General features: G+C 47.4%; 2 protein-coding genes across 7 annotated transcripts in view; one reads left to right on the top strand and one right to left on the bottom strand.

Moving 5' to 3' along the window:
• MOCS1 (molybdenum cofactor synthesis 1) overlaps nt 1-5,004 on the top strand; it is a 30,937-nt gene extending 25,933 nt beyond the window's left edge. For 2 of the 3 annotated variants that reach the window (XM_055725636.1, XM_055725635.1), the window contains one exon: nt 1,688-5,004. In XM_055725636.1, the coding sequence (XP_055581611.1) occupies nt 1,688-2,559 (872 nt within the window). In that variant the 3' untranslated portion in view covers nt 2,560-5,004. The remainder of the gene's footprint in view (nt 1-1,687) is intronic. The other variant, XM_055725637.1, reaches the window with a different exon arrangement.
• A 12,322-nt stretch (nt 5,005-17,326) lies between these two features.
• DAAM2 (dishevelled associated activator of morphogenesis 2) overlaps nt 17,327-25,925 on the bottom strand; it is a 206,260-nt gene continuing 197,661 nt past the window's right edge. For all 4 annotated transcript variants that reach the window (XM_027801195.2, XM_005436279.3, XM_027801193.2 and 1 more), the window contains 2 exons: nt 25,584-25,754; nt 17,327-23,605 (listed from right to left, as the gene is read on the bottom strand). In XM_027801195.2, coding sequence (XP_027656996.1) covers nt 23,390-23,605; nt 25,584-25,754 — 387 coding nt within the window. In that variant the 3' untranslated portion in view covers nt 17,327-23,389. The remainder of the gene's footprint in view (nt 23,606-25,583; nt 25,755-25,925) is intronic.

Below are 25,925 nucleotides of genomic sequence, written 5' to 3'. Positions count from 1 at the left end.
GGAATCCAGAAGAATATAGTACTTTGAGTTCTGGATTTTAAAAGGAATATTCAGGTTAGGCCCCACTGTATGAAGAGAAAGGGAAAGAACAGAGGAATAAGCGCAATTTTCTGTGCTCTTCTAAAGCAGAGCAGCGTTGCAGTCAAAACATTTAATGTCCATTTAATCCCATTCCTCTGAGGGTAAACACATCACCAATTAACATGCAGGAATCTTAATTTTAGTGGATAGGCTATCAGCTGTAGGTCAAACAGGACCTTTGCTTGAATATAGATTACTGCAGTGACTTAAAAAAAAAAAAATCATCATGAAACCTATGGTTGACTTCAGCTTCAGTAATGGGCACTTTCCGATCCATGTTTGGAGGGTACTCTAGATGAAAAAGGTGCTAAGTGCATCAGTCTTGTTATAGCAGAGGCTGGGACTAACAAGGAAGAGATCAGTTTGTTTTTAAAAAAAAGAGGGTAGGGGGACACAACCAATGCTTTGTCCACACTATGTCTATTATTGTCATGTGGACAGTCTAAGGTGATACCTGTAGCGGTCTGGGCAGCAGAGGTAGCTCAGCAAGGTGCAGAGGGGCCAGGAAGCTGTTCTGATTTACCTGTGGGCACTCTGAAGACTCACGAGTAAGGAAGTCCCCGAAGAACACCAGAGCTACCAAAGGAGGTTATTGAGCAAAACCAAATTCCAAGTTTCTCAGAGCAAGAAGAAGAGGAGCTCCAGGAAAAGAAAAACAATAAAACAAACAAACAAAAAACCAACGAAGAAACATGCTTATCAATGAGGCTGTTAGACTAGGGCTTAGCCACTTACCTCTGTAGTGCTTTCTCTTTACTTACAAATCAAATCACTTCTTTTATATGAAAAAGACGCCTTCTGTCTTGACACCTGGCACTTAGCCCTGTGCAAATGCCAAAACCAAGGGATTAAATGGTGAAAAGGGGCAGGAGGGCTTATTACCTCTCTGCCAACTGGGAGCTCTGCCAGCTCAACTTGGAACATACTTCTGAGCAGATTTAAAATCTCTGTCAATGAGAGGAGTGTGGTTTTTCCAGTGCTTAAACTTCAGCTGTCATTAATGTGGTGAGAGCTGGCAGTAACAGGAGAGATTCCCATCACGGAGCCACCTTCTGAGCTTGTAGACGGTGCAGATGCAGTATTTCTGGTTCCTGCTGTCCTCAGGTGCTGGCATGACCCTTCCCTGCAGAAGGAGATGAAAGCAGGAAGCACACCTGCTGAGAGGAAGGTGTTTGGAAAGGCAGAGTTGAGAATTAAAGTGCAAGAATTTCCTGTTAACCCCCCCAGGCTTTCAAAAGCAGACAGGTACTGGAACAATCTCAAATGGATGCTGAGATGCTATGACTTGCTTTTCTTCAGAACTGGTGTTCCTATAAGCTCTTCTGTTTCTCAGTAAGTGTTGATACTTTTTGATAACCAGTTGTTTCTTCTTGTCAGGGACCTCTAAACAAATGTTTTGAGACTTGGGGTTTGGAATAACAAACCAGCAAATGCAGGGAACTGATGAGAGAGAAAAGAGAAAGAGCTTGAGGAGAAAAGTGGATGTTTGCAGGCTTATTGAGGTTTTTACAACACAGAAGGTCCCAAGGTTCTCAGTTACTGCAGACTTAACTTAGCTTTCCAGTTCCTAAGATGTATGCTCATATTACTTTTTCTTCCCCACCAGAGCCTGTATTGATGTCACTCCCACTGTGCCGAGATGCCCTACAGAATCCCCCAAATTCAAAACAGTGGGGCCACACATTTAGCCATTGGCTGACTTCGAGAGCAAGTTTACCCAAACAAACAGGAAAAGTATTAATGAAAAATAAGCTCACAAGACAACTTTTCCTGCCAGGATCTTACCCAGAGCAACAGCGGCAGATAACGATGGGAATTCTACAAACCCAGCTCAGAGGCTGCTGTGTCTTCCAGAAGGACCCAGACTCCACATTTGACACAAAGTGCCTTGAGGCTTCTCCTGTTGGCCAAGTTTCTGTGGACTGTCAGTCCGAAGAGGCGAGTTCAGGATCTGAATTCTGTACCAGGGATTTGGGATCTTGCACCACGGTACCTCGTGCCTCTGACAACTTGACTCACACTGACGAGGAAGGACGGGCCACAATGGTTGATGTCGGAGGGAAGCCAGATTCAAAAAGAATTGCTGTTGCTGGTGCTGTGGTCCGCCTGGGTGAGAAAGCATTTGGGATGGTGAGGCAGAACCAGGTGAAGAAGGGAGATGTGCTGGCTGTAGCCCAGATTGCAGGAATTCAGGGAGCCAAGCTGACAAGCCAGTTGATCCCATTGTGTCACAACATCCCCCTCAACCATGTTGAGGTGTCTCTGAGCCTGGATGAGTCCAGATACGCAGTGGTGATTCGTAGCTCCTGTCAGACCTGGGGGAGGACAGGTGTGGAGATGGAAGCTCTAACAGCTGCCAGCCTGGCTGCCCTGACTGTGTATGACATGTGCAAAGCAGTTACTCATGACATTGTGATCGAAGAGGTGAAGTTGCTTAGTAAGACAGGTGGACAGAGAGGAGACTTCTCAAGGGCCTAGATCATCTCCAGATCCCTCCAGGTGACCACTGCTTATGTTCAGCTTCTTACAGAACTACTTTGTTCAGCTGGTAGGCTTGGAGACCTCAGCAGGTGTACTGTACGACAGCCCTACAGTTCCAGTTTTGCCTTACCCTGTCAGCTTACTGCTGGGTCAACAAGCGAGCCACTTATCCCAGTTGATAACCGTGTGTGTTTTTTAGAGGATAGACTTCGCCACTCACCCTATACCTTCATTTCAGTGTCCTCACCATAAGATTGAGCAAAGATTCCTAGTAATAACACAGAAGTTTTTTTTCTTTTTCCTGTGAAATGCAGCTGCTGTCATCACACTATGCAACTGTGAGCTCTGGAAATGAGACAAGTGCTGTTATTTGGCAACCATGTTTAAGACAAGGATTAAGATTTCAGAATTGTGTCTGTCCATCTGTCCCCTGACCACCTCAGTTGAATTTAGAAGGTGACAGTGATAAGAACACAGTCTGGGAACCTTACCATACAGCAGAGATTGTAACTGTGGAACAGCCAGGGTCAGAGGGGCAGCTCCCATCCCTTTACATTGCTACCACTTAACTTGCCTGCAAGTGGAAAGTCTCCACGTCCCAGTTTCAAAAAAAAAAAAAAAAAAAAAATGGCAGCTGCCCAGTTCTCTGCCTAAACACTCTGTAAAACGTTATCTAAGAGACAGAGAATTTCTGGATTTGGAAGAACTATTTTGCTGATCTGAAAGATGCCTTTTTACAACGTTAGAAGCATGTTCCAGCATTTTGACCTTAGCACTCAAATACATTGAGGCCCTATGTCTGCATGCTGAAGGGCTTATTTGTACCATGCACCGAGGTAGGTGTCAGCTCTCCCTGATTTTAGAAATAGGTGTCACACCAAACACCAGAAAACTCCCAATTTGTTAATCCTACAGTGCACCTCCTAGCAACCTGCGTAGTCCTGACAGGTAAAACAGACTTTAAGACTAGTAGCTACTTGGAAGAGTAAGGTAGCTGCTTTTGCCTCGGCCAGAGTGCTTTCCTGCATGTTTCTCTGATTTGCTTTCACAAGGTCTTCTGGCCTCAGAGTACTTAAGTGTCCCCATAAATGTACCAGTGGCCACTGTCATGTAGCATTAAATAGCTTTGATAATTGGCTATCCTAGATAAGAAATTACTTGATGTTGTTAATACTGATGGATCCTTTTCAAATATTATTAATTTAAATGCTGTAAACAGGGTGTTTCAACAAGTTTGGTTTACTTGTTTTCTAGTGCTTATGGCTAATGTGAAGTTGCATATGATTCAGGGTGCTCCCTCTCCGTACGCACAGAGAGTTGAAGACAGCTCTAATAATGTCAAATAGGCTACTGAAAAAGCATCTTAAACTTTGCAAGTAGCAGCTTCACATGAAACCAGGTTTAATTACTGTGAGCATCCAGTAAAGCACACACCACAGAGTCACGCACATCCTGCTCACGTAAAGTAAGCACAGATGAGGAGGCAAACAGGTCCTTTACAAATCTCATACACTAGCTACCACAGAAAGCACTTTTTCCATTGCAGGTGAATTCTTTGTGCATTGAATGACACATGGCAGCTACAGCTGCAAAGGGAAGGAGTCTGGAAGGCTTGGTGCCTGAAATCTGCCAACATTTGTACACTACATTCAGTGTTACAGTCCTGATTCCCTTGACATCACAGATCTGTCTGTAAGGTAGCAGGAGAGGCAGCCCTGCTCCTGAGAAGGAACACTGCTGTACTGAACACCAACACTCCCTCCCGACCCTGCAAATACAAGGCCGTGCTCATCTGTGCAGCTGCTGTGCCCATAGCACAGGAGTTTCTTTAGCTCAGTATGAAAACAAATTGCCAGGAAAAGGAAGCATGTGTGTATCCTGCTAAGTTACCTGATTTACACAAGCACTTAACTACCACCACCACGCACAACACACCCTGCCCTCCCTGCCTTCACCCAGTTTCTGGATAGTTTAGAAAACTTAAGAGGAAGCTAGACATACTCAGTAGTAATAAAATGATGCTTTGGAGCATACGATTCTTTGGCTTCTGAGAAGTTTGCTGTCATGCTGTAAAGCTCACACAAAGCACTCAAGACCGTACAAGGGACTACAGAGTACATGCATGACTGCCACGCACATCTTGCTGCTTACGCACATGTCACTACTTTCTTGGGTTGAGAGTGGCTGGAAGCTTTGGGCAAACAGGCTTTGGTGCCATTTTATGGTCATGTGACATTATCAAGTCTTGAAACTATGCACATTTATAGATAATGAACCAAGCATAAGTCAATAGAACATTCTGCGAGAAATGAGCTGATAGCACCGTATGTTTCGGTGGTGCTGGGTGGGTAGTGCTGTAATATATGTTGATGAATTGACTACTTTTTGGAGGCTTGCTATTTTTTGTCCACTGCGTATTTAATAAATATTAGTTTTAATGGAGTATGTGTCATATTACTTTGAATACCCTTTTTATTCATTCAAATGAACATCTATGTTTTAATCCATGAGCTCCTGTGAATAGTTAGCTCAGGACAAGCAACAAGACAGACATTGTAAGTTGCAGTGATTAGTCAGCAGTTTACAAGGGATTAGTCACAATAACTTACTACTATAAGGAATCTTACTTTGTTGAGTGAAACTCATCTCTAGTTGGCTGTTTTTAAACTGAGTAATCCTATAGGCTTTGCATCATACTTTATCATCTTTCATCATTATCTCAGCTTCTCCTACAACGCCTGTTCCAAGTCAATGGCTGTGTATAACCACACTGCTTTGTGCTGTGGAGTAATAAGGAACTGGTGCTTCCAGAGCTCTCCCTCTTAGTCTGAGTGACCATGCACTAAAACTTGAGGTCCAGGGAAGTGACTGTATAGAAATCCATCCCTCCTGAATCATGAATAAAGGAAACTCCCTTTCTGATCCATCTGAGCTTCCAGGAAGGCTCTCACCACTTCTACTATCAAGAAGGCCTGTTTCTACCTGAGCAGTTTAGTTGATCGAGCTGTTCACTGTAACCAGCCCCAGTGCAGGTGCTCTGCAAGAGGGCAGAGACAGCAGCTGTACCGCCAGAGGCTCTCTTTCTCCCTTTCCAGGTACAGCCTCCAGGTGCTGCCAGTCCTGGGACAAAATAGCACAAAGCTTTACATTCTTTTTCTAGCAGCTGCTTCCCAATTTGGAACCAGGTTTTTGAAGATTTAACAAGAAACAGTGTAAAGGACCAAGCCCACGACCTCCTCTCCTGAAGGGTGCCATAAGAGCACAAGTCACACCTCGAACACTGCCTCCCAAACGTAACACAAGTGCAAATATTGCAGATCATGGCAGCCCTCACAATGCATGCACAGTATAGCTTGTGCCTGCTGGAAACTCGCTTGTCCCAGCTAATGTCCCTTTTGTGTGTTACTGTCTGCTCACTGCTAATCCAGCCTGTGTCTGTTGCAGCAGCTCAGCCTCTCTTTCCTTCATGGCCACATCCTAAGGCTACCTACCCCGCCCTCAGACTGCCCTGGAAAAAAAGGGATGCAGCACATAAAGGAGAAGCCAGCAGAAGCTGGTCACTAAGTAGTCTTAAAGAGATTAGATCTATGTCAAAGAGAGCAGTGCTTTCAGACAGTGCTGGGGGAAGAACAGTGGGGGATAGAGGGAAGACACAGCTTGAAATACCCTGGGAAGGAACTTCTGATGGGAACCACTCAAAACCAGGCTCTAAAAGCAACAACAGCTGAGCACTGAAAAGAGGAATGAATTTTTTAGCTATTCTGAGCAACCGGTGACCTGTGGTAATTCTCTGTAAGTCACTGATGTTACTCAGCTTCACAGAGTATGTGACTGAACAGAATCTGGCCCTTCATCCCACCCTTTCCTTGGCCCTTCGCTGGTTTGCAGCTCCTTCTGGCTGCCACAGCAGCAGTTATGCAGGCATGTAAACAGCTTAAAAATGGCTGTAACATCATGTGTGCTTTGGCCAAGACACAGGACCACTAATTAGTTAAATGGAAACACAGTTCACTACCCTCCACTTACTAGAGCCTTCCTGCACGAGCAGCTCAGCGTGTCAGGGAACCCAAAATCAGTTGGAGACATTGGTGGTGGCAGTGGGCTGAGTAGGCTTCAGGTTAAAGCCTCAACTTGGGTCTCAAAACCAGTGGATCTGAGGAGCACTGCAAAGCTGTGACAGTTGCAGACAAACCCCTGACACGTCTGGCACGCTCCCCAGAAAGGCGCAGGGTGGAGCAGCCAAATCCTTTCTCACAGGCTGTGCCTGAATGGCTTTGGGGGAGCTCGGTGCTTATTTTGGGCACAACAAACTTGGAACAGTGATAGCTGAGACACAAATCCACCTCTCTTCTACCTTCCCCTGCCCCTGCATGCTGCCAGTGCCATGTTTAGAAAGCTTTCAGTTTAGCATGTCTATTTTTATAGTTACCCTGTTGTTTGCTCCTTTGGGAAGCAGAGGGTTCCCAAGATAACAGTTGTGAGCTTGCACTCAGCTGCACTTCACAGGGAGGGACAGGTGCCCTGGGACACTGCTGAGCTTTGCTCTGACGGAGCAGCGCGACAAACCAGGCATTGCTCAGCCTCACGTGCACAACCTGACAGCCACGGCGCGGCCACAGCCAAGCAAGCTGCCTAGTGTCCATGGCTCTCCAAGGTGCCATACACACAACACTTGCTCCACGGAGCAAAGCCCCGCACATCGTTATTGCTTAAGGGTTGCTTCCAGAACCCCAGATTAGCAACAGTGTTACAGACACAGTTGCTTCATCAACAGGGAGGACATAGAGCTTATCCTTAAGTTCTGGAGAGCCTGCTCAAACCCCAGAATTCTTAATACTGGTAAGCTGTTCCTGCATGGAACACATGATACTTCCAGGGTGCACAGCTGAAAGGACACAAAGCCAGCAAAAGCAGAGTTTCTAGTTGCAATGTCATGGGCACCTTGGCTGCAGTGTGACAGGAGTGGCAGGGGAGGAAGAGAAGGAGACAGCGGGCGGGTCAGGCAACTGTAAAGTTGCTTTAATATCACGCTTAGAAAATAACACATGCCATCAGCTACACAGCCACTCCATTAGTAGTGCCCTAAGTCAGTTACAAGCCGGTACACATTGTGGCAAAGTTCCATCGACATCGGCAGAGCATCGCTGCACCAGGCGGAGACCCGTCCTGTTGCATCTGCTCCTGCTGGGCTGGGAGAGAGGGGTTTCAGCTGCACGGCTCTGACCTGCCCTTACAGCCACCTGCCAAGGCCTTAACAAACTCCTGCTTCACTAACAGGGTCAGTTCAGCACTCAAGCCTCCCCGTGTGCAGAGTTCCAGCGAGGCTGGAATCAGCTGCTGTCTCCAGGCAGTGCGTGGATCCACATCATCCCATCCCATCCCATCCCCTCCCGCTGCCCCCACAGCTGCCACCCACAGTCTCCGCACTTCGGAGAGCTGTGCTTCCCCACCCTGGGCCTGACGCTGAATGGAAATGTTTTAGCTCTGTGTGGCTCATTTGGCTTCTGCAGATCAACTCCTGGGGCCATCCTCAGCCCAGATCCAAGAAATTAGCTGAACTGAGGGAAGGGAATAATTTCTGCTGCCCCTGAAGCCTCATCTCTCCTGTTGCAACTGGCAGCTTGAAAGACTCCATCCTGCCAAGACTGAATCTTAATTGGGATCAGTGGAAAAGACAGGCTGCTGCCAGGGCCGCCCTGATCCTCAGCTTACACAGAATACGGGCAGAGCTTGCCTGGCCCCACAGGAGCGGCCCTTCACTAGGCTTTACGAAAAATTAAATTCCCTCTAGGCCTGTGGTATCAGTGGAAGCAGCAGGCTGAGCCAAGGAAGAGAGGAGGCTGCTTAGCCAGGTAGTTTGCAAAGGAGGAGCAGGCAGAACCATACCACACAGAAAATCCTCAGGGAAAGCACCAACAAGGCCAAGGGGCAGCTTGCAATCCCCAGAGCCTGCAGCAAATTCAGATTGTACAACCAGCCCTGAACAAACATGCAAAACTATCAGAGTCTTGCCCAGAAACCTTTCCTCTGCCAAGGGCTATAGGAAGAAGGACAAGGTAAGCTCACCTTCTTATGAGAGAAAGACCAGAGCAAAATGTCTTCAGACACCCAGTCTGCATGTGGCACCAGGGTGCTACATGATGCTCTCTCCAAGCCACAGACACTGATTTCAAGCTTGCTCACTACAAAGACTGTTGCCAGAGCTCACTCATACCTCCACGATTAGGCACAGTCTAGCCACCCCTTTGGCTTTGAGGAAGCACCCAGAAGCACCACTGCCAACTTGTAATGCACCCAAGATGGGTGCTCCTGACCCGATTTCCTAATAAGCACCGTGTCCTGTCATCTCAGCCACTGTCTTGTCCCAGCGGCAGCAGAAGTGTGCAGCAGGAGTGGAACAAAGCAAGTAGTCAGCAGCCTGGGTGGTTCTGACACCATGTGTTCCATCCTGCAGATTTAGGTGCATCTCTCAAGTCCCTACATCAGAGGAAGGACCCTGTGGTAAGGTCTTGCTCAGACTGGAAACTCTGTAAGAGCTCACCTTGCTGACTCAAGGGGCAGGGTTACCAGCAGCTTATGCAACAAGTGCCATGCAAGCATCCCAATGCTGCTGGACCCAAGCAGTAAAACGGGCTCTTGCTCTGGTAAAATGGCTTTAATGGGATTTTCCAGCCAGCAAACACGCTTTGAGGAACACACCCAGGACATCCAGCCATCAGCAACATGACTACATGCAGAAGGCTCTCGGCCAGCCACACTGGGAGGGGTATTTAAGCACAAGATTCTTGTGTTCATCTTTATAGCCTGCTATTTCCCTCCCGGCTTACTGAGGATGCCTCAGAGCACATCCCTCTGGGATGTCCCAGATGCAGCAAAGGCATGGCCAGTAACAGCCCATGGCTGGTAAACCATAGCTTTCACAAACCTGTGCCAGAGAACTCTAGCTGAACCCCAGCAGCTGGAGGGGTTTCATTTCCACTTCTCCAAGGCTGGTATTTGAAGGTGGTTTTATTTCTTTTTAATCAATGCACATGGCCAGCTCCAGAGGGGGCTGAAGAAGGGGAGGGAGGCAGTGCAGCCACTGTATCTGTACAAAGTAGTTCCACATGCAAGCGAAACGAGGCTCAGCTTCCTCAGTGCGTGTTTTGCAGTGTGGTTACGGGCTGTCATTCCACCTCCACAAAGCTGTTATTTATTTACTTAAAGACTTGCATTCCATGGAAAAAGATGCCCCAAGATAGCACTGTGTTTCTAAAATTAAACCCAGCTGGCCAGAGCGGGGAGCAAGCAAGTGAGCACTCCTGTGCTCCCACCAGCACCGGGAACAGGTCTCCCTGTGTCCCGGACTCCCCCACTCTCACCGAGCTGCAGGTGAGCCTGGCAAAATGCCTCCTGTGTCCTGAGCCATGAGGGAGGCAGCTCTCTGGGAAGCCAGGAGCAGGCCAAGCGCCTTTCCCAAAAGCAGGAGTGCCACCGCTTCCATGACAGGGGATGAGATTGCGCTTCCTTCCCTGGCAGCCCTGGGAAAGCCCTCGCCCCGCTGCAGGGAGCGGACATCCCACCAGGCATCTGGCACGGGTTTGAGTGCAGCCAGAAGCCCTTTAACATAACTTGTGAGGACAGGCTGCATTCCCGAGGCTCATCTCCTATCTAACCTAGCCAAGATTTTCTTCCAGTTCATGTGTCACTGGTAGCTTCCTCCTTACAGTGAAGCTCTTTTAGCCCTTGCTGTTGTAACCTAAGTTAAGAAAACCTGTTTTTGCAAAAACCATTTATAGAAGGGAAGGGGAAAACCCAAGTGTTCCTGCAACCTTGCATGGCACCAGCAAGAATTCCCCCTGCAGACATGCTCTCGGCACCTGTTCCCTGCCCGACGCACGTGCACAGGGGCTGCTCCTACCCCAGCGAGCAGCTCAGCTCAGCACCGACGAGCACATCAGCTATGGGAGCAGCTGGTGCCAGAGCTGCTCTTTAGGGGTTTTACCGCGGCCTAGATTTAGCCTCATCCCGCAGACAAAATGTCTGCACACACGTGCAGCTGAAGCTCTCCAAAGGACTGGTCGGACACTGGTTGAGCCCCTCACATCCATCAGGGAGCTGGGAGCTCGGCTGGGAGCACCTTGGAGGTGCTTGGGAAGTGAAGCTTCCAGGAATGGCAGAGGTGGCTCTGTGACGGCCACAGGAGGGATGATGGGGTTGAGCCCCAAACCTCGCTGCCCTGTACTGGAAGGCTCCAGAAGATGTGGGACAAGGAAAGGTGACAAAGAAGTCTGAAGTAGACCCAGAACCAGCAGGGGAAGAAACTGGGATGGCTGCAGAGGACAACCGTGAAAACGCTGGCAAGGTCAGAGGTGCCTGTGCAGCTGCTGCCCCCAGGCACGTGCCAGCTCCCCCATGACCAGGGACTGCTCCCTGTCCCGAGTGCAGGCAGGAGCTGCTGCTCCCGCAGCTGTGAGCAAAGAGACAGCCCGTGGCACCCCATGAAGCTTGTTGCAACCAAGGCAGGAAGAAGAGGACAGTCCCACCACTACAGGCCTGGACCGTGACCCAGGAGTTCCTGACCACAGGGATGTGGGACAGACCAAAGCATCATGCTTGATAAGTCACTCAAATTATTGTTGTTTGCAAATGGAGACGCTAGCCTGGCCTTCCTGTTGTTCTGTGCTCTCGGCAGCAAGTGCCTGGAGACATTTGAAAACCTGAGTGCTCCTGACGTGCATCTGGAGAAGGTAATGTTTGCCACCAGATTGACAAGGCTGCTTTTAGCAGATATGGCTTTTGTCCCTCAGTTTCTCCCAGGTGTTAGATGAAGATTTCACCTCCCTGCCTCCTAAGAGAAAACCTCCACATGCCTTGGTGACAGCCCAGATCCTGTCCTAGCGACTGCAAGAAGTGCAGATGGTTGGGGTGGCAAAACTCTTTGCAGAACTAAGGGAAAGGGTGGGCAGGAGCAAGAAGGTTTGAGAGCTGGCCACTACTCCTGGGAGAAGCTTTCAGGGAAGAGCCTGCCCCTCATCAGAGCTCAGCTAGTTCTGTGATTATGTCCATTTGCCCATAATTATATTCATTCTGCTCAGTGCAGCACTAAGTCAGGTCTGCTGATCCCGGTCCAAACTCCTGCACCTTCCTGTTTGGATTAGGGTGCCAGCATGGGTTAAAAAATCAGAGAGTAAGTTTGCCTCAATATCTGATCTATCCCCTTCCTCCTCCCATCCCGCTTTGGGATATGCTGGTCAGCACCTCCCTGGGAGAGGATTAATCAGGAACAGAGAACTGGCAGCTGCCTGACAAGGACAAGATAGCGGCTCTGAGACAAGCTGCAATTTGGAGTCTCTTTCTTTGACCCTGGTACAAGTCCAGGACATGCTTGCCGATGCATCCCAGCACTGACACCCCAGGAGCTGGCACAAGATCAGCATCCCCAAGGCCACAGCTAGCTCTGGTCCCGATGTCGTATTGCCTCAGCGCTGGAGCCATTTCTGCGGTGAAAGGCTGCCCATCCCTGTGACTCCAGAGGCAGCTTTAGCTCTCCCGCTGCAGAAAGGGCCTCCTCTCCACGTAAGCAGCTTTCACGTCAGGGTCCAGAGCAAGGCAACATGTTACCACCGTTCTAAAAGGGCAACGCTACATGTTTGCCGGTCGCTCCCTGGATAAGCAACAGCTACACCGCCAGCAGATCACAGGAGGGGCACGACAGGAAGGTGGGAAGTGCCGCCCGATCCTCCTGCCAGCTCCTGCCCCATTAGAGCAGCGCCTGTGCACGAAGCCGGGCTGAGCACCGAGCGAGGGCATCTGGGCATTTGTACCAGGGACAAGCCTCTGCAAGGCGGGGGGCTTCACCTGGAGCCTGGGCACCCCAGCAGCTGTTACTGCCACGGGTAAAGGGCACCAGCTCTTGGCAACAGAAAGAACTTGTGAGGGCGCAAGAGGGAGGTGAACAGGGCTCAGATGTTGAAGGGAGCCAGGAGCAGAAGCAATGGGTAGTTTACAGAACAGGGCATGGCTCTGAAAAGCTATTTTCCTGCTTGGGAGCCCAAAAGGAAGGAAAACCCTGGCTTGAATAACCTTGGGGGTTAACCAGCTCCTTCTACAAAGTAAGAGCAGATCCAGTCTGTGCTACCCAAGGAAACGTGCGTGCCCAGTTATAATCCCTTACTGTGAGCCCAAGGGTGGGTGAGCAGTAGGCTGGCTCCTAGTTCTGCCCCTGAAAACACCTCGTGACTCTGCAGGGGCCAAGACGAGAGTCTCCATCATGCCCAAAGGCCATCGCACACAAAGAGCAGCCAGCAAGGCATGGCCTGTCAGGCCTGCTCAGTGTCACAAGGAACATTCAGCAGCAAAAAGATGCTTTATAGAGCACCATTTCTTATCTCTTGAATCCTGTGACCACCTAACCTTCTTGGAGGTGGGTGCTGGGGAATCCATCTTTGTTCTTTCACAGCATTGCCACAATGCCATAACCAAATGAAATATAGCTTAAGTATTAAGTAGAAGAAAAATGACTATTTTGTTTGCTTCCTTGTGTAGGCAACAGAGCATGCAAGAGCTTTTGATCTTTTCTCCCTTCCTCAGCCACTGTCCACAGACCACCTTCCAATACCTTTACAGGCCACTGGCTTTCCAGGAACCACAAATTACAAAACACTGGCAGAGTATGATAATCAGAGCATGAGCTATGGGCTCACCACAGGCACAGTACTCAGGTTGTCTCTCATGGGGCATCCAGACCAATTCTTACGATACTCCTAATATTTTAGAGGATGATAAAACACGAGCTTTGTCCCTGCAGACCCACTGGCAAGGCAAATCCTTTACTTACAAAAACAAACAAGTAACCAGCATCCCTATTTCCCAAGTCCCTTGGACCCTATTATCTCAAGAAGTCTAACAATGACCGTTCCCCTGGCCCCCCAGTCTTTTAAAAGCTCCACAAGGAACATGATGAGAAGGGAGCCCTCCTCTCTGCAGGGACAGGCAGCAACACCACGTAGTTCATAACACACTCGGCTCTCTGCCTGCCCCACAGGGAGGGGTGTGCAGGGCTAACGTGAGCCCTGCTGCCCAGATCCCTGCAGCCTCCGCATGACTTCTTGTGCTTCCCCTGGTTAGCAGCTGCCTCAGCCGTGGGTGGAACTACTCTGGGTAGCTGTTTCCATTGTAACTCCATGAAGGGCGAGGATGGCAAAGGTCTTGCTATAGCATGACAGACCCAACCACTATTGGTCATAGACATTTCAGCCAGACAAAAGCTTATTTCCACATCTTGCACTGTGCAATAAATTATGAAACCCTTTCCCCTATTGCCCCGCGTCCATTTTCTGGTTAGTTTTTTTAGCTAATATAATTAGAGACACGTTCTTCTTTCACAAGCACTGCAGGGAATTGGCTTAACACCATTGTGCCCCCCATCTAAAAGAAGGTGGGCGAAGAACACTTCCTGGGTTCCCATATTAAACTAATCACAGCATTTCAGACCCCTCTGGCCCCCCAGAGTTCAATTCTGTCATGGTAGGAAAGATGCAGCAGTTCTGTCAAAGCCAGCCTTCAGCTCACTGCAAACCTTCCAACTCACACAAAGATCCTCCGAGACCAAGCAGAAAGAAATATTGGCTTGGAGGGAGAGAGGCAGCAGCACAATTACTTGCTCATTTTAAATTCCACCATTTAAAAATAAGGGGGGGGGGGGGGGGGGGGGAGGGGAGGGGGAGAGGAGAAAGAAAAAAATAAAGGCGGTGTGTGTGGTGGAGTCTACAGATACTAGTAGCTACCTAACATGGCATTGCTAATAAGAGACTGGTATGTTGATCGCACAAATGAGGGCATACACCAGCAAACGAGTCCTGCTCAGCCATGTATCTTCTAAGCTCCAGCCCTGCACAGATATGTGGCAGGCAGCAGCTTACCTGGAGGATGGACTGCAGAGGCTGGGGATGAGACCAGGCATTGAGGTGCCCCATTCCCCTGGACAGGCTGGCTGCTAGGGGATATCTGGCACCCCTTTTTCTCACCCCAAATAACCACTTGCAGCAGGAAACCCCAGGAACCTTCCCATCCCATGACTGGTTTCCTTAGCCCACGCACTGGGAGCTGCCTGCAGCTCTCACTCCCACATGCAACCCAGAGGTCCCTGTCTCACCCCCAGCCAGCATCCAGCCCAGAGGCAGTAAATGAGCTGGAATACCTCAATATATTTGTTACGTTTTTCATGCTTTGATTATAGCTGGAAAGGTTGGGGTTTTTTGCAACTTCTCCTCATTAATTAAACATAGAAAGGAAGAGGGGAGCTCAGCTTTGGGAAAAGAGGACAAATACTTAAAAATCAAAGGTTAGCCCTTTGAAAGAATCCTAGTTGCATTTCCTTTCAAAGACACTTTAGTTATTAAAAAAAAAAGAAAAAAGCAACAGCAAAAACATAATTTGCCAGGAAACAAACCAAAAGATTAAAAGCAGGTACTCCAATCTGATGCCCTACCCTGGTTTATTTCTCCTCTGCTTCATTCCCTCATCAAGGCACATCTGAACCAGGCACTTTGCTTTCTTAAGGCATCCTTACATCATCATCTTGCATGGAAATTCAGCCTGCCAGGCTGGTGTTTGTACAGACCAACAGATCTCCAAAATCAGATAAAAAGGAAAATTTTAAGAGAGTAACATGGCTCCACAAGCAGCATCACCCTCATTACCCTCCCCTAAGCAATCTGTACTGGGGGGGGCGGGGGGGTAATGAAAAATAATAATAAAAAAAAAGGACCCTACTTCCTGTTGAGGTCTTACCAAAATGTCTTAACTATGTCTCAGCTATGTCCCAGAGAAAGCAGCAAGAAGCCCATTAGCTACAGAAACATCAAAAAAACAAAATCCAGTGCAAAAATGTTGAAAAAAAATTGGCCTTAAAGGGTGGAAAGTCTTTATTTTCTTGCCCAGCAGTAGAAATCTGTTCACAAGAGGCCAAGCAGGTTTCTCACAGAAAGCTCCATGTCTGCTATGGCAGAGATAAACATCATCTTTGTTTAAACAAAAGCCAGAAGGTTAAAGGAAGGGAGAACCAATGAGTAATAGACCCTCAGCTCTTCCCAGCAAGGGTTCCCTTTACTGTCATCCTCACTCCCAGTCACTCAGAGCAACAAAACCCCAACACTAGTTTTGCTCAGAAAGAGCTGTGGGGCACTTACCTTGCTTCTGTGCAGCAATGAGGACAGGGAAGTCGCCAAACAGGAAGACAGAAGGAGGCTTCTGTGCTGGACCCATCCTGCAGGGCAGGACACCAGCCCCTGGCTGTGTGCTCCAACCCAGGTCAAAATATTAAAGAAAGACAAATCTTCTTGTTAGAATTCAGGTCTCCTCTCATTGTTCAAAACAGACAGCGTTCAAATGGGTTTCACCTCTAACAAGAGGAAAAGCAATGGTCTGGCCCCCTCTGCTAAAAGCCAGCTGCTAGAGAAGTCAGGGAGGTCCCCATACTTTCACTCTGCCACTCATGCAATGCATGGATTTCAGAAATATCCCTTTGCTTCTGCCCTTACCTCTGCAAAGCAAGAACATCTTAGCCAGACTTTTAGCAAAGAGATGAAATCAGGGAAACTGAGAGTCCTTTCAACAGGTATAAACCAAGAACCTTCCCACACAGCACTCAAACTCCCATGTGCTGCCTGTTTGTTCTCAGCCTGTGCAAACAATTATCCCCTGATTACTTTTGCTCGTTTCCCCAGCCCTTCCCACCTGAGAGCCACAACCAACAGCTGGGGCTTTGTTTGGGGTCCCTGGGAACCCATGTGCTGCAGGAATGTGCTGCACAGCCAGCAAAGCTCCTATTCAAAGCTGGGCATGAGCTTCTCAGGAGCTCACAGTGAAAACATCACCTTTTGATAGGCTGGAGATAAACACAAAATGTTGTGGCTTAAGGATAAATTTTGTCAGGAGGCTATTTCCGTTAACAGAGACAGGGAGATCCATGCATAAATGAAACAGCTGCACACATTGTGTCTAAGATGAAAAAAAGGTTCTGCCCCTGAGCTCCAAGGAATTCCTCAGCACAACCCTCAATTCAGCCACAAATTAGCCCTAGCCCTTGTGTGCCTCCTGCTCACCCTGCTGTTCCGTATCTAGCTTCTCTCCCGTCTCCCCTCCCACATCCCTGAAGGCTTCACTCCTGATGTTGGCTTTCCTGGCTTATTTTCAGCTGGCCTTACTTAACTCCTTCCTTTGAAGCAATCCTTTCCTGCCCCCTCCTCCTCTGAGTCACGCTCTTGCTGTCAGGATGTTGCTCAGTTTAAGTAAGCGAGCTTATGGCCATGGCCCTGCACTCCCTTCCTCTCTTGGACTAGTTATGTTCAGACATGGATTATGAAGTCTTAGGTAGTAGGTCATCTTTTTTTTTTTTTTTTTTTTTTTTTTTAACCTTTAAGTGAATCTCTGTGTTCCCGGTGTTTTTCTGCAAAAGCAATGAAAAAGTGCTTTACTCACGGTCTTTTTAAAAGGTCCCTTAGATATGGTAACCTGGTGGCTCCATGATTAGCTTTTTACCATTGCGAGCTGTGGGGAGGATGCACTTGTGTTCCATCCTGTTGCTTGTTCCTCCAGAACAAACTGTGAATTTTGTCAGCAGCTCTGCAGCAACTGTATCACATGAAGAGCTGCATGCTCTTCACCAAAGAGTAAGACCCAGATCTTAGCATAAAGGTGCACCCAGACTCCAACTCACCTTCAAGACTTCCCAGTAAAATGCACAGAAAATGCAACTACAAAGAAATTTACTGAGACGCAGTGGGGGCAATATATCTTTAATTTTTTTTGCTTTTGTTTTTTAGTATTACAGTATATTCTTATAAAAAGATACAGGTAAAAAGGACACTACAGGATTTGTACATTTAATTCACTTATAGTCTTAAACTGACTAAGAAATGAGGATACGCCAAGGCATTACAGCAGCACACAACTTCCCGCTTCCATAAGCAGCACTGTACTTTCTAGCTTGGCGTGCAGGGGCACCTCCCAAGGTGACCTGCGAGTTTCAAGCTGAGCAGGCTTCCAGGGGAGGGGAATGACTGAAGATGGGGATGGTTTGGTGTTGAGCGCACAGGAGCTCAGGTACCTGACATCCCTTTACAATTCTCCTAAAAACTGCGAAGGTCTTCAAAGAGCCTGTTTAAAGGAAGCATGAAGCGGGGGAAATGGCTCATCACAGAGGCTTTTCTAGATTGCTTGGGTGAGAGCTCCTAGTGGCAGACAGCTGAGAGGACCAAGCCCTTTGCAAGCTCTGTGCAACATCTTGTAAACAGAGGAAACTGCCTCAAGGAGAGTGTTGATCCAGATGCTACTTTGAATTATGCTGGTGTAAACCCAGAGCAACTTGTACTGGTTACAGTGGATCTATTCTACATTACCACCCATAACAGAAGACTGTTTTGGAAGCATCCAGACTCTCTTTTGAAACAAGGCGCCAAACCACCATGCTAGACTAACAGCATCCTTCTCAGCAGGCACAGCGAGCAAAATTGGGCCAACCTCAGGGGATGCTGGTCATCAAAACTACTGCTTAGAGTAGTAGATATATATATATATATATATATGTATATAATTTCTGTATTTTCAGCTGGTCAAATTGTGTTACTCGGGTTGCCCTCTTCACCTTTGATAACAGAAACTGAGGTGGCCAAGGGAGGCTACCTGTTTGGATGGCAGGCAACCGGAAATCTCCTGTGTCAAGTGCAGAAGCCAGGGAGCCATGGCCAAACACCTGGTGATCGCTAGAGTTTCCACAGGTAGAAAACTAACCAGTAGAAAGATGTTGGGTTTGTGTTTTGTTTTTTTTTTCCCCTGGATAATCTATAGAGAAGGAGTGGAGGAGGAAAGGGGGAAAGTAGAGGAGATCCTTCTTCCTTGGGCTTGAAGATAGGAAGGAATATTAGCTCTGAGGGAGGAGAACTGTCCCAGATTGTCCCACCAGCATGTTAACTCTGGTGAGAAGTTACAGGGCTTGAACCACTTTTGCCCATCTATCCAAGTTTCTCTGGCATTACGGACAGAATTTGTGTGGAAGGGTGAAGTTGGAACGAGAAACTGCACAGCTTAACTCTTCCCAATCTTTTCACTGTGATTCATGACGAGAAATAAACAGGTTTTACAGAAAATATATTAAAATATATTTAATATAAACCTGCATCAGTTCACCACATGCTTTCAAATGCATGCTTTCCCAGAGCCAGGATCACCAGGGACAGAGTGATTATGGCAAAAGGAAAGGGTTTTTTCTTCCCTCCCTTCCCACACCAAGACTGCTCAGATGCATCCCCTTGCCTAGCTCAGCTTGCTGCACAATAGCCAAGCCAGCTGTCTAGCCGGTGTAATGCCCTGGCACGGTCTCAATAGTCTTTGCTGTAATGCAGTGTATACATACAAACATAGCAAACTAAAATAAGGCAAAATAAATAGAGGTGTCAGATTTACAGGTTCCCCTTAGAGATTCCTAAAACCTTTTTTTTTTTTAAAAAAAATCATATAACCCCCAAAAAAACAAACAAACAAAAAAATCCCAAACAACCAACCCAGAAACAAAACTGCATATATCATGTACATCATCAACTGTACAACTGATCTCCTTTCCCCTCACGGAAACTCCTGACACAAGCTTCTCCCATGCAACCCAGCTCAGAGTGTGAGCTTTCCTAAAGAAGAGGAAAGATTCAGCCAGAGGGGCTTACAGTTATGGAAACACCTGCCCCACAGTCTCCCACCAGGGCCCCTCACAATTCCTTTCCCTTCCTCAGACATTGTGAACACGTTACGAAAATGCTTCTGAAGGATGCCCAGGTCGTCTCCCTAGTGGGGAGTCTCACACCCCTGAACACTAGTCCTACTTCAGCTCTTGCAGGGAACGGGTCCCCAGACAGTAGCTGTGCTGCAGGGCATGGAAGGGCCTTGCTCCCCTGAAGTCACTTTACCTTGTAGCATTTCCAGAGACTTATGACCCATTGAGAAGAGTGACCCAGATCAAAGGCAGTGGGAGGGGGAGGGAGTTCTTCAGTCTTTTCCGGAATCATCCTAATGCAACCTGCTTAAGAACAATGCTGAGACACAGAGGTGAGTGAGCACTGGACCTCTAGGGACAAAGTCTGCAGACTTAGAGAGTACCTCCTCTTCTAGGTGTGAAGAACTTAATCATAAAGTTAGCAGTGACTACATTTCTGCAGGAAGCAGAACAAGCCCTCTATTATTACCTTCTTTCTCACATCTCCTCCTCCACTTATTTCTAAAGACAGAGTGATTTCACATAAAATGCTGGTGCTAAACACAGGTACAAGGACATCAGCAGACCCCAGCTCTTCTCCAGCTCTCAGTGCAATGAAGAGCTTATGCCTCAACGTTGTATCTCATGACTGCTTGCTATACCTGCTCAGGCTCTGCTGGCACTAGAGGACAAGAAATAAGATTTTAATTTCTCCTTCAGCACTCAGCAACTCCACCACAACTGCTGATGAAGAACAGAGCATAGATGCACTGACAGTACCCAAGAGATGAGAAGAAAGGACAAATTTGGCTTCAGCAAGAATCTGATGCCAGGCCCTAGAGCCAATTTTTTTCCTTATCTTCTGTGTGGCTAGCCTCATCTCGTGCAGTAGACCTATTAATGGACCTCTCTGCTTGTCACCACTTACATGAAATCACTTCTTGCCTCAGTGTATAACTGAGCTTTTCCAAAACCCTCTTTATGAACACTCACCACGGAGTCAGGAGCCAGGGGGTACTGTCCATCATGCTGAACAGAACACCATCACAGATTCAAAACAGGAGTCTGGGGCACTGGAGTGCTGAGAAAGTTGAGCTGCAATGAATCAGGGGCATAACTCTGAGCTTTCTGTCTGTCCCAGTAAGTATCCCACAGCTGATCTGCAGGAGTTGTGCAATCATTATTTGTGTATGAGTCAAGGAGGTGGCAAAATTACAGCAGCTTTCTTTGACTCTGTCAGTGTGGCTGGAGCACTGCATACTATCGTACAGGATCTCTTTAAATCAGGGCTCAGCTGTGTACACAGATGGACAGAGGGCTTACCACTCTCTCTGCTTTTGCTACATTTGTGGCCTGGCAAAGTGACTTCAGTTTCAAAAAGCACAGCACAAACCTGGTTTGACAAATACCAGGACAGGGGGGGGATGGGGGTGCGGGGGGGATGCTGTATTTATATTGAAGGGGTTTGCCCTGAGGTGTTTCTTCTCTGACAGCACTGCCATGCTGACAGTCTGCCTTATCAAACAAGTACCTGGGGAGCAAGCAAGCAGCCGTAAATTGGACAGAGCCATGAGTCACATCACCTTGCACCAGGGCTGACCTTGGCATTACACCTGAATTTCTGGGTGAGTCCTAAACCCAGGGAGAACAAAGAGAGGAAAAAATCTACAATGTTCTAATCCCTAAAAGCATCATCTTTGGAATTCAGGGATTATCCAAATCTAAACTCACCTGTATACCAATTTGGCACATATTACCACCTCTCATATGGCTTACATGGCATAGGTTATATGGCATGCTTTAAAACAAGACAAACAAAAAGGGCTGGGATATAGCATGTCTACTTCAGGGAGCAGCAAGGAGCTTGTTAATATAATTTACAAGAGACATTTCTAAAAATCCATTTTGTAATTTAAAATAAAAATGCTTAAAAAAGTGAGAGTTTTTCTTAAACTTTCAAAACCCTTTATGAAATACAGTCTTTCTTCTACAAGGTGCTTGTGTCCACTGCAGTGGGCATTGCTGTTAATAGCTAATCCCAGAAGGGGAGCGGGATAGTAAGGGAGGAGAATGCACCCAGCTCTTGTAAGATACCAGCTCTTTACGATGAGTATTATTCAGAGGCGCGGCAGTCTGGAATGTCGTAAATAGGGAAATTCTGGGGTGGGAGACTCAAAATTCAGTAAACAATGAAACATTAGAGTTTAACAATTCTGACTTTTTTTGCTTCTTTCCATAGTTTACATAATTATTTTACTCTCAAAATGTTCAGAAAACCACCACAGTTTGCTTCTCCAATATCGGTTAGTATGTAATACTGATCAGGCAGCGTGCATGGCAGAGGAAATTCTGTTCTGCAGACTTGGTGCAGAGCCTGAGGTTAAGTCACATTCAGAGAAAGATCAAACCAAATGATTAAAGTGACAAATAGAGCTTTTTTTCACTTCCCTGGGTTTCCTTGATGTTTTGTGCTGTTGACTGCTGATGCATAGGTGGATCCTTCTTCTCAAATGTTCCCTCTTTTCTTCCTGTCTAGGGAGGAGGAATCTATCACCATTTCTTTCTACTCCTCTTTTCCTTCTCCAGGGAAGATAATAAAAAAGAAAGACAAGGTTCAAAAAAAAAAGAAAAAAAGAAAAAAAAAAAAGAAAAAAGAAAAGCCCATGACTGCCCACAGAATCCAATCAGTTTCCTAGAACCTTGAAGACATACAGAATTCAGGCCTCTTCTTGGGGTTCTTTGCTTTTTCACTGTGTGATTCATACATGTAGCTTAAATACAAATACTTTTTTTTTTTTTTTCTCTTATGGATTAACCCCTCTCCAAAGCCTCCTTGGCTTATACATTTCTGTGTTGTCCTGGAAAAATTCTCAGTTTTCATTATAGGATCCTCTGTGGCTTCATCCCAAGTGATCCCTTCAAAATGAAAAAAGGCTGTGGGCTCCAAGGCTCTCTTTTGACACCATTCGTATCTTACTGAGTTATGCGATTCCCCTAGGTAAGATTGGGGGGTGTGCAGTGAAGGTCAGCCTGTTAGACAGAAAGACCAGTTCATGCCAACAGCAATCACAGCTAGCATGAAGTGGAAAAGAAGTCTTATTTCTTGCAGCCAGCGACCCTGTTTGCTTTTTGCTACTTGTGACCTGCAAATGATACTAGGGAACTCCTGATTTCCATTGGGCTGCACTACAAAATCTTGCACAAACAGGTAAGAAATGTTCTGCTGTTTCCCTCCCAGCCTCCAGCAACAACAACAGGCTCCGCCGTTATATGCCTGTAACCCCAACCTGGCAGCGGCTCAGTTTTCTAAAGAAAAGCCAGAGCTTCTTTCCTAGAAGATGCATTTCATAGCTTCAAGGCTCAACCATCAACACATTCCGAAAAATCGCTTCTAGAAAAGCAGAATCCAAAAGACTTTTGCAAAGTACTTTATGTTGATCCTGATTCCTGAATTTCAGTTTGTTCCAGAACCTGATTACTTGCTTCTGAGCATCACTTGCTTTGAACAGTGTAGGTCACACAAAAATGCTACACAGAACATGAGACCAAAATAATTTCTCAGGTACTAATCAATGGCTTATAAAATCCAATTCTGGAAGGCAATTGGAAACCTCAAGAACCACATCTTGACAAGCCCCTGAAGGCCAGCCTGGATCTTGAAGGAGTGACAGGTGTTTACAGAAGCTCTGAAACTAGCCTTGCTTGTTATCAGCAAGATGGAGATCGTGATTGGTTTTTACTTTGGCACACAGAAAATCATCTTTCTCCAGCTGTGAGGCAGTCTGCAAGGCCCAAGTACTTTCTGTCATCACCACGAGGCCTTTGATGACACAATAAACTCCCAGAAGCAAATCTGTCAGCTCTGCATGGCCCAGTCAGAGGCCCTGCTGGCTCCACAGAGGCACTTTTATAATGGTTCAAATTAGGAACACAGAAGAGGGATGAGAGGAAAGCTGATCATGGAAAGGTAATATCTCTAGCCATGGACCAAAGAAATCCTTTGGGGCAGCTGTCAGCCAGGCACCATCGCACACATTCATCTTCCTTGTTTTGTACTTTTTCATCACCTTCTTTGGGTTGATTTTTTTCTTCCTCTTGTAATTAATAATTTAGCTTTGTCACCACCCGCTCCCGGCTTGTCTCTAAGCCTTGGTTTCCCGAACGCTTGCGGTTACGCTTCAGCTTGGATAAGTCTTTGTCAAAGACTTCACCCGACCTTAGTGCCGACACCAGGTCATCAAACTCCCCACTCTCTTCAGAGATGCTTCCAGCTTTTGCTTTCTTTTGTCGCCTCTCTTTTTCCCTCTGCTCTTTTAGCTGTGGAGAAAGACACAGAGGTTTAGGATTAACTAACCGAGATGCCAGACACTAGGTACACTGCTAAGAACCAGCTAAGATCCATCAGTACAGTTTAGGGGAAAAAAAGAGGTCAGGAGCTTATCCCCAAGGCCATCACCTGTGTCAAGAGCAACAGGCGACCTCGCTGGGTTTCCCTTCCTCTGCACAGGCAAGCAGAGAGCAGGAGAGATGAGGAATGAGTAGCATCGTGTTTGCCTCACAAAGCACTACCACCCTGGCACAAAGAGGACATATGGGATCAGTCTATGCTGCTGCTGTTTTGCACTAATTTTATAGTAAGATGGTGCCAGCAAAGTAGCCATGTCAAATGACAGTCTACAAGTGATGCTGGCATAGGTAATTACCCAGCTTCTGGGACCAGGCTTGCAGTGACCTTAGTGTGTTAGCACCTACTATGCTGACAGTACCTAACCTAGTGAGTTTCAGGTTAGTTTGGATGTGTTTATACAAACCGCAGTCACAAATATAGTCATGAACAGCTTTGCACTTGGGGCATAGCTAGCTAAACTGACAGGCAGAAAGGCAGCAGTCCAACAGGAGGAAAAGGAGACAGGAAAAACCCCAGAAAGCACTATAACATAAAGCCACAAGCTGAACATATTAGAGAATAAAAATTATGTGAGATATCAAAACATCAACAGAAACCCTATTCACAAAACAGCTCATGTTTGGATGGAGGCAGCGTGTTGCAGCGATGGGAAGAGGAAGGCACACTGCCTCGACTCTGGAAAGATAAACTGGTTATAAATGCAAAGAGCCTTGAAACAAAACTGCTGATTTTACTAATCACTGGATAGGTCCACCTGTCAATGTGATGCCCTCAGTCTCCCTAGGGTGGCTCCAAGGAGCTCGGTTATCCTCCTCCACTGCTCTACTCCAAGGTGAGTGGAAATGGCAAGCGATGGATGTGGCTGTCGGGAAACAGGCCACTCACTCTGTGTGCTAGCTCTGTGTTGCAGGAAGACTGGTTCCATAAACAAACTGCACCTCTCTCACAGTGTATTAGGCTACGAAACCATCCTAGTGCTTTAACAGCAACTCCTGCACTTTCCAGGCTAGCCGAGAGGAAACTTGAGCCTAGGTCCTGGCATTTTATCCCTGTGCCCAACAGTAAGGCTGCTAGATCCTGGTGTTTTACCTCTCCTCTTCTGAAGGGCACAGGCTGGTGCTTTTGGCACAGCAAACATTTAAAGCAGCAACTCCCCACAGCGGGGCCTGGGGCCATGGCGGCAGCTGGGGTTAAAGCACCGGCGGGGGGGGAAGGAGGCAGGGGACTGCTGAGCTGTTCTCAGGCCTCAGGAAGGGCTGAGGTTAGAGGGGGAGGCTGGTTCACACGAACCCCTGGGGACACACATGTCTGTCTCCCAGCAGCAAAACCAATGATGCACAAAAGCTCTCTCACCGCATCAAGGCCAGACGCAGCCCCAGCAATCCAGGCATTAAGGCTGGCCAGAGAGAAGTACTGCCAACGTGGGCTGCAGTAGGTGCCAGGGCATTCACCGTGTCAGGCGACAGGCATGCAGGAGGTGATGGTGGAGTCAGAGCGGAAGGGGACCAGCTGGCAGGACGGGGAGAGATCCAGCTCCCAGAGCTTTTGCACAGAGCTTCAGTCTGAAAGCGGGATAGCCCAGCACTGGGCAGGGGCAGCAGCATCCTGCAAAGTGCCAGTGCACAACAGGCAGGGCTAGATTTGGTATCTGAATCCAAAAGAGGGTAATTTAGGAGCCAAACAGTATGCCCTTGAGAGCTGACAGGACAGCCAGCAGGAAAATGTCATCATTTGTGAAGAGAATGATGCCAAAGAGGGGTGGCAGGGAGAAGAACATAAAACAGCGACAGTGACAGGACAGGAGTGTTGGAATTGGCTCTCAACCTTTCTCTCTCGAGACAAGAAAAGGCAATAGAAGGAAAAACCTTCCTGTGCCCAGGTCCTCACCATGGCCTCCATGCGTGCCCTGCGCTCCTCTTCTTCCTTTTTCTTCCTCATATTCTCCAGATCTTGCTTGGCCTCTGCAAATGACTGCAAGAAAGTATCGAAGATGCCAAAAAATTCATCTGGCTGCATCTTCCCCTCGCTCTCTCCAAAATGCTTCAGTGCCTTGGCATACTGTCAAGGGGGCAGAAAACACAAGAGCAACAATTAGGCAGGCAGTTTGGTGAAGACAGCGAGGAAAGCTTATGAGTAACCACACATGTAATCCAATATCCTCTGAGCATTCATGCGGTGAGAGGAGAAACTACCCCCAGCAACAGAAGTGCTTCTCCTTAAGGCAGGTGC

This window comes from Falco cherrug, chromosome 13 (assembly GCF_023634085.1).
Source record: "Falco cherrug isolate bFalChe1 chromosome 13, bFalChe1.pri, whole genome shotgun sequence".
Classification (NCBI taxonomy): domain Eukaryota; kingdom Metazoa; phylum Chordata; class Aves; order Falconiformes; family Falconidae; genus Falco; species Falco cherrug.
This window is presented reverse-complemented; position numbering and strand designations above follow the sequence as displayed.